The sequence below is a fragment of the Marmota marmota genome, unplaced genomic scaffold (genome assembly GCF_001458135.2).
Source record: "Marmota marmota marmota unplaced genomic scaffold, marMar, whole genome shotgun sequence".
Classification (NCBI taxonomy): domain Eukaryota; kingdom Metazoa; phylum Chordata; class Mammalia; order Rodentia; family Sciuridae; genus Marmota; species Marmota marmota.
The window spans coordinates 20,169,210-20,181,657 of record NW_026000082.1 but is presented as its reverse complement, the minus strand read 5'-3'; the positions used below and the strand labels follow the sequence as shown (position 1 = coordinate 20,181,657).

At 51.6% G+C, this 12,448-nt stretch overlaps 1 protein-coding gene across 7 annotated transcripts in view; it reads right to left on the bottom strand.

Annotated features, from left to right (window-relative positions):
* Positions 1-353: 353 nt before the first annotated feature.
* Ptch2 (patched 2) overlaps positions 354-12,448 on the bottom strand; it is a 16,889-nt gene continuing 4,794 nt past the window's right edge. For 2 of the 7 annotated variants that reach the window (XM_015485088.2, XM_048815487.1), the window contains exons 3-22: positions 9,667-9,856; positions 9,472-9,541; positions 9,177-9,268; positions 8,327-8,522; positions 7,608-7,729; positions 7,314-7,461; positions 7,100-7,231; positions 6,856-7,011; positions 6,682-6,774; positions 5,330-5,455; positions 5,119-5,237; positions 4,656-5,004; positions 4,216-4,528; positions 3,984-4,126; positions 3,718-3,898; positions 3,324-3,604; positions 3,076-3,213; positions 1,884-2,026; positions 1,704-1,803; positions 354-1,100 (exon numbers count right to left, since the gene is read on the bottom strand). In XM_015485088.2, coding sequence (XP_015340574.1) covers positions 864-1,100; positions 1,704-1,803; positions 1,884-2,026; positions 3,076-3,213; positions 3,324-3,604; positions 3,718-3,898; positions 3,984-4,126; positions 4,216-4,528; positions 4,656-5,004; positions 5,119-5,237; positions 5,330-5,455; positions 6,682-6,774; positions 6,856-7,011; positions 7,100-7,231; positions 7,314-7,461; positions 7,608-7,729; positions 8,327-8,522; positions 9,177-9,268; positions 9,472-9,541; positions 9,667-9,856 — 3,329 coding nt within the window. In that variant the 3' untranslated portion in view covers positions 354-863. The other 5 variants (XM_048815486.1, XR_007352044.1, XM_048815488.1 and 2 more) reach the window with 5 other exon arrangements.

The following is a 12,448-nucleotide window of genomic DNA, read 5'->3' as shown; positions in this document are numbered from 1 at the left end:
TGAGGCCCTGGGTTCAATCCTTGGCAACACACACACACAAAGGTGGGGTGGTGCCTAGTCAGAGGAAGTAGTAGGTTGTCACTGGGTGTCTTCCCTTGAAGGGTATATTTGGCCCCCTGACCCTTCCTCTTTTGCTTTGTTTCTGCTTCCCGGCCACCTGAAATGCACAACCTCCTCCACCACACACTTGTACCACCATGATGTTCTGCCTTACCATAGGCCCAAAAGTGAGTGGACCAACCATAGACATATACCTCTACAACCATGAGCTCAAATAAATCTTTCAAGTTGATTTTCTCAGGTATTTTGTCACAATAACAGAAAGCTAACACAAGCACCACCAGTCACTTGAGAAGAGTTCATATAGAATATATTTCACTCTTTAAAAATAAAACTTTCAGAACAGCTAACATCTATATATACTAAAAAAATAAAAATCTTCATATAAATAATTTATGTGGTAGAAGGTGTGCAGGAATGCAGAGAAGCCTACCCAGGAGTCAACAAGCAGTGAGGCACGACTAGCAAAGTGTGCTTGAGGATCCCTCAGGCTTGGTCTAGTGGGTGGGCAGCAGTGTACAGGAGGGGGACAGGGCTGCACTGCAGCCGAAAATGCTGGCTTTCCTTCCCACCTGGCAGCCATGGGTACAGAAGAGCACTGGTTGCTGGGCTGCTGTCAGGGGTGGCCATTCTATGTGGATACCAGGGAGGTCTGTGATGGCTGATCCAGAGAGGGGGTGCAGACAGCAATGGCCGGGCCCTCCAGGGTATTGAATGCATTTTAGCTGCATTCAATACCCCAGCCGTTGCTTCCCAGTGACTTCATATGGCCCAAGAAGGGTCTTTGTCCTTCAGCTCCTTCTTCACTCAGTGGCAGAGCTGTTGGCAGCTGGGGTGGCAGCAGGAGACCATGTGGGCTCAGCAGAGGCTGGGTGGATGTAGGCGCCAGGTAGTGGGGGTGGGTGCAAGGCCACGGTCATGGAGGTAGTCACTCTGGCAAAGCTCTGTGGTAGGGTGGGGGTCATCCCCCATCTGAGCGTGCCTCCCCTTGGAGTTGTAGGGCTCAGGACCTGTGGGCTCTCCTTGTACATCTGCACCACCTGTAGGGAAGACACCAGTAACAATGAGCCCATGGGTACTGGGGCTTCAGAGTCCTTTGCACCCATCTGGTGATCAACATGATCATTGGTAAGCTGGGTCCTCGTTGGCCTCTAGTAGACTATGAGAGCTCACAAGTGACAAGTTATCAAGGCCTGGGGCAAACCCTGCACCTTCTTCTGGATCCTAGGAAGGGCTAAGGAGCAGGAGTATGGTGTTAGGGGAAAGGCAGACACTATTACCATTTTAGCTGGTGGCACATTTTAGGAGGGCCCTTGTGAGTTGGGCCCTGTCTATTGACTTTTTTTAGGGGGGTATTGGGGATTGAACTCAGGGGCACTCATCTACTGGAGCCACATCCTAGCCCTATTTTGTATTTTGTTGAGAAAGGGTCTCACTGAGTTGCTTTGCACCTCACTTTTGCTGAGGCTGGCTTTGAACTCATGATCCTCCTGCCTCAGCCTCTCTAGCTGCTGGGATTACAGGCATGCAACACCATGCCTGGCCCAGTTTGTTGACTTCTGAGGATATTTAGTAATTTGTCCCTTCTTATGCTTGTCCCTACCCTGTCTCTGGGGCTGGGAGCAAAGGAAGGGAGTGGTCACCTCTGGTGGGGGTCCTAGGATGGACAGCAGCACAGGCAGCAGCACGAGCCCATGGAGGAGGCCCAAGAGTGTGAGCACTGTCAGCACCACGAAGAAGTACCTGGGGGAGGTAAGGAGTAAGCAGGGCAGGCCCTGATACCATCACAGGCAAATCCCACCTCCTCCAGAGCCCAACAGTACCTTATGATGAAGTCAAAGTTGGAACCAGCAAGCATGAGCAAGCCCAGCAAAGTGGAGACAGCTCCATCAGTCACAGGGGCAAATGTGTGCTCAAGGGCACGGGCAGCCCGCAGGTTCCGGCTACCCTGGGCGGTCAGGAAACCCTGGGGGAACAGAGTGGTCTTGGAGCTCCTCCTCTGCCAACCATGGCTAGCTCACCCATGTCCCCAACTGCTACTTATATGGCCTCAGGGTTCACCTATGCCTTTGCCCTCTGAAGATCATGTGAACTGCGTTCATGGAAATGGTCTGGAAGCATGCATGAGTCCATTTAGGTGACGCTGTATAGATGTGTCTGGTGACACAGAGAGATGTCCAAAACAGAATTGACAAAGTACAGTCTGTCACTGTGTCTTGTAAATTAAGTTCATCAATATATTGTTGTCTATGGCTGCGTTTGTACTACGATGGCAGAATTTCAACAGATTCTCTATGGTCCATTAAGTCAGAAAAATTTTGGCAACCCCTGGTTGAAAAGAATGGGCACTGAGGTGGTAAGTCATTTCTTAGGGTGGCATTTCACAGGATTTCAAATTCTTTTTTTGTATTGTTCCACACACTAGCTTTTTAGGGGACTGAACCCAAGGCCACATCTGTGCTAGGCAAGCATTCAACCACTGAACTACATCCCCTGCCTTTTTGTTGTCCTGTTCAAGGAGCATATATCATTTTTATAATCAGAGTAATAATAGGGTTATGTGGGGGTAAAACACAGGAGTTGTTTGTGGGGCCTGGTTGGTTTGTGTTGGTGTTTCCACTTCGTTTAGGCCCCATTCTTCTGTTAGAGAATGCACAACTTTGAGGGAGGCCTGTGCCCTCCTTGTTTCTAGCATCTATGTCCCTGCTCCCCCCTGCTTCTTGCAGTGCTGGGGAATGAACACAGAGTCTCCTGTGCTCTAGGCAAGTGCTCTACCCATAAGCTGTATCTCTAGCCCTTTTCATTTTTTGAGAAAAGGTCTTGCTAAGTTGCCCAGGCTGGCTTTGAACTTTCAATCCTCTTGCCTTGGCCTCCCAAGTAGATGGGATTATAAGCTTGTGCCATCTTGCCTGGCCCAGCTCCAGTTCCTAAATAGTGCCTCTCACAGAGGTGCTTGAAACATATTTGTTGAATACTGAGTCAGCGGCCCAACCCTCCCCCAGTGCCTGTGCTCACCAGAGCCACGTGGACTGTGAACTCGACACCAATTCCTATAGAGGCCACGAGGATCACCACGGGGATGGCACTCAGCTTGATGCCCAGGAAACCCATGATACCAAAGAGTTCCACAGTCATCATCATCAGGACCAGCACCTGGGGAGAAGAGGGCTCATTGGGGGCTCCTGGAAGGAGGAATGTTGGGCTGGACAGGGCAGGGTGAGTTGCCACTGTCTCTCTCTGACCCCACCCCTGCAGGTACTCACTATGAGGCCAGCTGTCCAGGGGTTGAGTAGCAGCAGGGCACAGACCAGGAAAGTGCACACCAGCAGGATACAGACAGCCAGCAGGAAGCAGCGCCGCAGGCCCAGGTACTGCTCCCAGAAGAGGAAAGGGGAGCCGCTGGGGTAGGCACGTACCCCTGCCTGGCCTGCCTCAGTGCATGCTGCCCGGGCCCCCTCGATGGCCTCTACAAAGTCTGCAGTCTTCTGGAGGCCACGCAGTAGGAATGGGAACTGGGCAAACTCCAGGGGCTGGGCTGCTGGGACTGTGGAGGGGAGGAGAGAGTGGGCAGAGGGAGGCAGACGGTGAGCACAGGAACAGTGGGCAGGGCTTAGGGTCAGGGCCATGGCTCTAGGTGAGTTCCCCCCCAGGACTCACTGCGAAGGTTCTCCCCAGTGGTGTCATATTTGTCATGTAGCCATTCAGGAGGTGGGGGGTAGAAGTTGGCCTGTGAGGCTGCCAGACCCAGGGGGTCACTGCTCACCCACACAGTTAACCCCATGTAGAAAAGCTCCGGTGGAATCAGTCCATCCTTGTCCACCAGCCTTCTTGTGGTCAGCTGTAGAGGCAGAGAGGGCTGAAGGCCTTGGCCATGAGATCTAGAGCCCCTCTGTGCTCCCTGACTATTCTAGCCCTCTTCCAACCTGGCTGAAATCCAGAGGCTCCTGGGCATTCCCAGTCTGGATGAGCAGCTTGTAGGCCAGGGCCCCATCCTCAGAGCCATTGCGGTATGAATGGTAGGTAATGCGCCCGGAAGCCCAGTCCTGGTCAAATGCAGCCTGGATTCCTAGGGAATAGGTTAGGGCACAATTAGCCTGGGGCCAGAGGGGGCTTTTCCCTGCAGCAACACTCCCTGCCAATCTCCTGGCCTCTCACCCTGTAGCCAGTTGCGGTAATAGTGCAGCCAGGTGCGGGGTGCCTGAGTGGCAGGCGGGGGCAGCACAGCCTTGAGGGAACTGAAGCGCTGGTGCAGATCAAAGAGGGCACGTTGGGAGTGAGCGTAGTCAAAGCCACCCTGGGTCACCAGGGCCACCTCATACAGGGAGAAGTACCTGAGCTGGGCGCTCAGGAAGGCATGTTCCTTGGTGCCCCGAGGCACCACGTCTGTCAGGGCCAGCCCGTCCTGCACCAAGGTGGCTCCATAGAGGCTCAGGCCCAGAAGAGCCCCAAAGAACATCAGCACTATGGCCTGTGGGAAACAGCAACTAAGCCAGGGGCCCAGGTCTGTCCTCCCGTCCTCAGGTAGTAGGCCAGGCCCTCTGCCCTTTCTGGGGCCCACAAATACTGAGCCTCTGGCCTCCCCCACCCAGTCTCACCTTGGCATGTGACTGGAGGAGCAGGGGTGCAAACTGATAGCGGGCGAAATGAGCAAGATTCCAACGGGCACAAGGGAGGGACTTGCGGGCTGCCTTTGGCCCAATTCCCTCCTCTTGGCCTAGAAGGTCCCGTGTGGACCCCACGGGACTGAAGAGCTCAGAGCTCAGTGGGTCAGAAGGTGGGGGTACCAGCTGGGCTTGGGGAGGCAGGATGGTGACCACATGCTGGCTGCTGGCTTCACAGTTGGTGAAAGCTTGTACCGTGGTGGTCAGGTGGGCAATGCCCACTGGCACTGTCCTATCTCCCAGCTCCTGGGGCAGAATCTGAATCACTCGAGCAGAACAGGGGCTAGAAGAGGCAGAGAGTGTGGATAACAGGTTGGTCCCTGACTTGAAATGCCTATGAGGGGACAAGCTGGGGTGGGTTCATGGGAGGAGAGGGGTGGGCACACAGGGACAGTACCTAGAGAAGCAGCAGAACACATCAAGGCGCTGGCAGTGGCGCCGATGCAGGTCTAGGCTGAGGATAGCTGGGAAGACAAGCATCACGGCTGCGAAGTTGCAGCCCACTACTATGGCAGCCTGCGGGTGGGCAGGAGGGCACAAAGGCTCGATGAAGCACACCTCAGGCCCCATACCCACCCCAGTCTACCTGCCTGTTTATGATGGCTCACCTGCAGGGAGAAGGCTCGCAGTGCGGGGATGGGAACTAGGGCAGCCATGAAGAAAGCAACCATGTTGTTGATGGACGTGAGGGCAACACTGGTGCCTGTGCGCTGTAGACACTCGCCCATGCGCTCCTGCCAGGATACAGCAGGAACATGCCCTCAGGTCATGGGGAGTTTGTGTGTGTGTGTGTGTGTGTGTGTTTCTTTCTTTTTTTTTTTTTAAAACAACCCAGTATATTTTGGAAATCACTTCATATCAGTTTTATTTTTTTATAATTTCAATATTTATTTTTTTTCAGTTTTTGGCGGATACAACATCTTTGTATGTGGTGCTGAGGATCGAACCCAGGCAGCACGCATGCCAGGCGAGCGCGCTACCGCTTGAGCCACATCCCCAGCCTGTGTGTGTGTTTCTTTATTCCTTGGTATTGGGGATTGGAGATTGAAGCCAGAGGCACTTAAACACTGAGTCACATCCCCAGCCCTTTGAGACAAGGTCTCACTTAAGTTGCTTTGGGCCTTGCTAAGTTGCTGTGGCTGGCTTTGAACTTGCCAACCTCCTGCCTCAGCCTCCTGAGCCACTGGGATTACAGGTATGTGCTACCATGCCTGGCAGACCATGGTCTTTAAGGGAGAGTGAAAGGGAGTCTCCAGAACTGGGATGGTAGAAGTGGGGCAATAACACCACAGTGGCTAATATTTACTGAGTGCCACGTATGTGTGATGTGATATTCTGTACACTCACCCCGAATTATCTCACTGATCCTTACAACAAACCTTAGGACACAAGCACTATTATTACCCTTATTCACAGAAGGGGATGCTGAAGCACAAAGAAGTTAATTAGTTGCCAATGTCACTTAAACCTAGAGATGCTCTCCCTCTCTCTCTTTTTTTTTTACTCTATCTATCTATCTATCTATTTTTGGTATTGGGGATTGAACTCAGGGGCACTCAACCACTGAGTCACATCTCCAGGCCCCCCTCATTTAAAAATATTTTTAGTTGTAGATGAACACAATACCCTTATTTTGTTTAATGCTAGGCAAGTGCTCTACCCAGCCCACTTTTGTATTTTTTTTTTTTTTTTTTTGGTACCAGGGATTGACCTCAGGGGCACTCAGCCACTGAGCCACATCCCTAACCCTATTTGTATTTTATTTAGAAACAGGGTCTCACTGAGTTGCTTAGTGCTTCGCTTTTGCTGAGGCTGGCCTTGAACTCATGATTCTCTTGCCTCAGCCTCCTGAGCTACTGGAATTACAGGTGTGCACCACGATGGGTGGCCAAACCTAGAGATTCTTAACCACTATGCTGAACTACCTCAGGTGAGGTTGGGCTAAAGGATGGGGACTTACCTGGAGAGGGGTACCAGAAGGAGCCTCTGTGAAGGCATGAGCAAGCAGGAAAACGTCATCCACACCAATGCCCAGGGCCAAGAAGGGTAGCACCTGGAGGAGTAGAGGGTGAGCAGCTGGAAGAACTGTACAGCCTGGTGATGGCCCTAGGTCAGCCCTGCAGAACTGGTGTACCTGAGTAGTGGCAGCATTGAAGGTGATGCCAAGCAGGGAGCAGAGCCCAAGGCCAGAGGCCACTGCTAGAGCCACCAGCAATACCCCAGCAAGGCCCACGGCACCCTGGGACTGGGCACAGTCCCACCGTAGCATGGTTACGCAGGCATATGCCAGCTGTGGGGAGAAAGGGCACAGTCTCAGAGAGGGGCTTCCATGGTGGGTGCTGGGTGGAGGTGGGGCAAGGTGCTAGGGCAGGACCCACCATCAGCAGATAGCCTCCCACCACACGGGCTGTGCTGACTTCGGAGAATGCGTGCAGGATGTCGTCCAGGGTGGTAGGGGAGAAGGCATGGATCTGTTGAGATGCATTCTCAGGCAGGGCCTCCTGGGCCAGCTGGAGAGACAGGGTGGATCTGAAGGGCAGGGGAAGAGGGAGTGGCCTCAGGGCACCCTGCCTTGTCCTTGTCCATGCTTACCTGCACAAAGCGCCGTTGCCAGGTTTGCAGCACAGTACTGGCCTGCTCCTCACTCCAGCCAATGTCATGTGTCTGATAGTCGCCCCGGAAGTGTTCAAACAGCTGGCGGGGGCTCATCAGCAGGAAGGTGCTCTGCAGAGCCTCTGCCCTGGTGGGGGTGCAGGAGAACTAGAAGTCAGAGGTGGCCCAAACAACTGGTGGGAGTATGCAGCAGGCTTTTGCCAGAGCTGCCTGCTATAGAGTGGATTCCCAAGCAAGGTGTCTGTCACCAATTCCCAGGGGAGGAGGCCTTACCTCAGCAGCTGTCCTTGGGCGTCTCTGACCATGCCTCCCAGCAGCAATTCCTCCTGCCAATGCATGAATTTGTGGGAGAAGCCGTGGCAGCCCCCACTGAGCTCCTGAGCCACATTGGGAGCCTGGAGGGGGAAAAGGGAAGGGTTTACTGCTCAAGACCCTGGTGGTGGATCACTGTGTCCCTGGGCTCATACCTCCAGGAACCATGCCTGCCACAGAGCTTAGCAGGTCTGGAGTGTAGGTAACTGGTCTCTTGAATCCCTTCCTGCTCTGTGAGTGAACAGCTAGGTGTCCTGTAAGCAGGAGGCCACAAGAGGGAGCAGAATCCTGAATATAAGCTGCAGGGAAAGGATGGCAAAACTATGTGGGGGGGTTGAGAAAAGTACCACCCACAGAGCCACACAGACCCATGGGAAAGGAGGTAAAATGTTCATGTTTAGCTATTGTGTTTTTAGTTTCCTTGTATAGACTGTTTTGATAAAGTCTAGCTTTAGGCTTAAAAAAGGAAGAGGATTCATAGGTCACTTCAGGGTTTCTTAGGAGAAATGAATGGGAATGGAACACTCCAGGGGGTTAGTACAGCGTGGGCAGAGTGGTAACGTCCAGGAAATGGTGGGGGCAGAACACAATCAGCTCTCTTTCAGAACAGAGGGACACATGCCAGAGAGAGAGAGAGAGAGGGAAGGGAAAGAGCTTTTCTTTGTCTGGTTGGAGCTCACCTGCCTGTTGTGATGGTTGGGGGCACTAGGTGGGCAGTGGAGGTCTTTAGGGTCCAGACAGGGCCGCCCCACATAGGCCTGGCCCACCTGTGCCTTGTCCAGCAGTTGTCGGAAGCCCTCGAGGGAGGCAAAGGGACCCAGTTCCTCCAGCAGTTGCTCTGGGTCCAAGTTGGTCCACTGGATATCAGGGTGGCCCCTGGGGGAGAACCCATGGTTAGCAAGGGTCAGGGATCAATACCCACCATCTGAGCTGCTGCTCTGGACCCATGCTGTACCCCACCCTCCTCTTATGTGCTTATCGGTCCTTCCACGTGGAGGGTGTGCAAGGCTCAGCTTCTCAGAGCAACCAGGTTGCGTCAGCTCACCAGGCTGCTGCAGTGAGCTGAGGATGGATACAAGGAGCTGACAAGGACATCAGGACAGATGTACTTAATACATGGAAAGGGCCCAGAAAAGCACCATGGCATCCATACCAAGCTGCACACCCTTGGTTCTAACATGCAACCAGAGTGGCACCTGTATACAACAGGTTTCTTCTGGCTCAGGCAACAGCTTAGCTGATACCTAACCAACTCCCCCTAGCAAAGTCTCTTTCTGGGGATCTTTTTCTCCTCTGTTGATCTTGAGATCTATGTTGTTTGTCTAAATGAGACAGGTCTTCCTCTCCTTTAGAGCTGAGGAGAAGGGGGTGTGGAGCCTTAGGCCGTCTATGTTTTGGCTCTGGCCTGAGAAGAAATTAAGTCTTGGCGAGATTTTCTTCATCCTCCTTACTCCTGCCCCTCCTTTCTTCTGGGGAAGTCCCTGGCAGGAGATGAAGTGGGACCCCAGGAGCAGCTGTGCCAGCACTCACGGCAAGTAGGCAGAGCCCCCTTGGAGTTTGGCTCCCTCCCAGAAGCAGTCGAGCGGGGTGAGGATCACACACGGAAACAGCTTCTCAATCATCTGCCAGGGATACCACAGGCCACATCAGTCCTTCCCTGGGCTCCTTTCTCCACAACCTGTAAGATACCCTCTGAATCCTCCCAAGGTTTGTCCCTAACCTCCGCCCCAGCTCTGGTGTCTGCCACAGTGTCTCTTTGGGCCTTCCCACACTACGGAAAATGTCCTGCCTCTGCCTAGTCCATGGAACAGCCCAGAGTACTCACCCGCTCAATCATTCCATTTTCAATGAGGGGAACTCCCGATTTGTAGCAGATTTTGTTCAGATCCCAGGACCTGCATTAGCCAGGGGCACAGGCAATCAGCAGAAAAGGGGAATCCCACTCCAGCACTGCCACAGCACGCTTTACACACCCCCCACCCCCACCCCCCCTGCCACTCAGGGACTTGGCCAGACTCACTTTCCATAGAGTGATACTTGTACTTTACTGGCAGTGAGGGCTGCCTGGAGGTGGAGGCCAAGCGCCTCAGGCGTGAGGATGTTCTCCCCGTCCTGGCGTGGAGTCTGAATCAACATCTGGGAGGTATACGAGGCCTCCTCTCCCAGCTTCTCCTTGGTATAATGCAACTCTTGGCTCACCCGGCTTCCCACTGCCAGAGCAGAGAGAAAGCTGCAGAAAGGGGTCTTGGAGGTTCCTACTTCCTAGGGCTCCCAGACAAGGGGGAGAAACACTGCTGAGGCCCTGGGCCTTCTCCCCATGGCCTTGCTAAGGCCCTGGCTGGCTCCCAAGCTTCTGTCTGCCCCTTTTCTCAGAGTCTGGAGTCCTGCCAGGGAAGTGGGGAGACCTCAGCTGCACGGCTTTATGGATTTCCTGTGTGGTCCAGGGTTTAGGCATGAAATAGGTTGGCTGGTTTGGGGCAAAAACTTAAAAATGAGAATCAGCATGAGCTGGGCCAGGTTATAGGAGTATTCTGGTAAGGAACTCTCACTGTCTCTCTCTGCTCTGGTCTGCAGGTCAAGGAGGGACAACAGGGGCCAGTAGGGAAGCTGCCAGCAGAGAGGGTTTTCTAAAAGAACAGGTCTTGGGTCAGGGCTGTTCTTCCTTCGGGTTGCCCTGCCTGGTGATTTACACTCACACACCTTTCTGCAAACTGCTCTGGAAGGGTCAGGAATGGCAGTGTCTGGTAATGATGGGCCTCACAGTGGCACAGGTGACAGGGAGGACCAGTCTTTTAGTGTGATGCTTCCACCCACTCAGAAAGGAAGTACATGGGAGCAGTTTGTGTGCCCTGGCAGAGGTGAAATCAAGTGGGCCAAGGAGTCCAGATCCCCTTCATTAGCCTCATCATACAGACTATGAGTCAGACTTCCTGGTGCCAGACCTGCCTCAGTCTCCTTGATCTTAGCATTCCTCAAGTCCTGTCCTGAATTATGCTGGCAAAGGAGTTCTGGTGGGGCCTGGGGAAGGTGGGGACATTGTGAGGGGATATAACCTAACTATGACTTGGAGGAAGATGAGGGCCACAACCTAGGAGTTTTGTGGACTTGTTCTGGTCTCAGACCTACTTCTGCTTCCACTTGTCTGGGGGTCTCTTTTTGCTGGTTGCTCCTATTCCTGGGACCAATACATGGCTGCTTCTCTGAGACTCTAGTCTCATTCAGGATTATCATAGTCCCCAATCTCTATCTCTTTCTTTTTTCTTTTGAGAGATAGGGTCTCACTATGTTGCCCAGCTGTCTTGATTCCCTGGACTCAAGCAATTTTTCTGCCTCAGCCTCCCAGGTAGTTGGTATTATAGATATGCACCACTCATCTCTAGTTTCCCAATCTCTCTCTCTCTCTTTTTGCGGGGTGGTACTGGGGATTGAGCTCAGCCACTGAGCCACATCTCCAGCCCTATTTTGTATTTTATTTAGAGACACAGTCTTGCTGAGTTGCTTAGTTTTTTGCTTTGCTGAGGCTGGCTTTGAACTTGCAATCCTCCTGCCTCAGCCTTCTGAGCTGCTGGGATTACAGATGTGTGCCACTGTACCCAACCCTAATCTCTTTTTCAAACCCATATAATCTCCTCACTCAGGAGATTGTATCATTGTGGACCAGACAGAACCATAAGAATGTAAAAGAAAGAAACACTGTCATTTAAAAATATATAGTGAGACCAATAAATTCTTGGTGGGGTGGTGGGTGAGGAAGAGGAAAATATAAACCTCAGCTGACAAGGGATAGATATGAGGACAGATGAACTAGGATGTATTGATCAGAACAAGGATGTATTAAATAGAGCCTTTGTTTTCTTCTGTACATCCATTGTACAGAAGACTTGGTTTTGAGTCCTGGCTCCAACACTTATTCTGTGTCTTGGACAAATTACTTATTCTCTCTGAGTCTCAATTTACTTATCTGCAAAATGGGAACAATGCCTCTCTCTCGGTAAGTTTAGAATCAATACAGGAAAAGCACTTAGGAAATTGCCTGGCTCATGGTATGTGCAGATGTGGAGTTGTTATTCAATAATTGCCAAAAGTGAAAAAAAATGAGAAAAAACTAGAGAAAAAGAAAAGATTATGAGTAAGTACAGAGGAAACAGGAGAATAGGGGAAGGAGGATATCAAAATCAATAGTAAGCTTGGTAAAAACTTTTGCACCTTCACCAAAGGGAAAACATAACTGGTTAACCAACATGGAAAAGGAGTCTATCTGGTAGGTAATCCTATAAGTTTAAACAGCAACAAGTAACTATCTACCATTTTATATATATATTTATTTTCCTTTGTGGCCCTGGAGATGGATCCCAGGGGTGTTTTGTCACTAAGCCATATTACCAACCCTTTTTTTTGTTGTTGTTTATTTTTTTTTTTTAAAGAGAGAGAGAAAGAGAGAATTTTTTTATATTTATTTTTTAGTTTTCGGCGGACACAACATCTTTGTTTGTATGTGGTGCTGAGGATCAAACCTGGGCAGCACGCATTGCCAGGCGAGCACGCTACGGCTTCAGCCACATCACCAGCCCTGCCAACCCTTTAAAAAAAAAAAAATTGAGCCAGGTGGCACATGTTTGTAATTCCAGCAGCTCTGGAGGTGGAGGCAGGAGCATTGTAAGTTTAAAACCAGTCTTAGCAACATAATGAGGCCCCAAGCAACTCAGCAAGACCCTGTTTCTAAATAAAATACAAAAATGGGCTAGGGACGTGGCTCAGTGCCCCTGAGTTCAGTTCCTGGTACAAAAAAAAAAAAAAAAAAA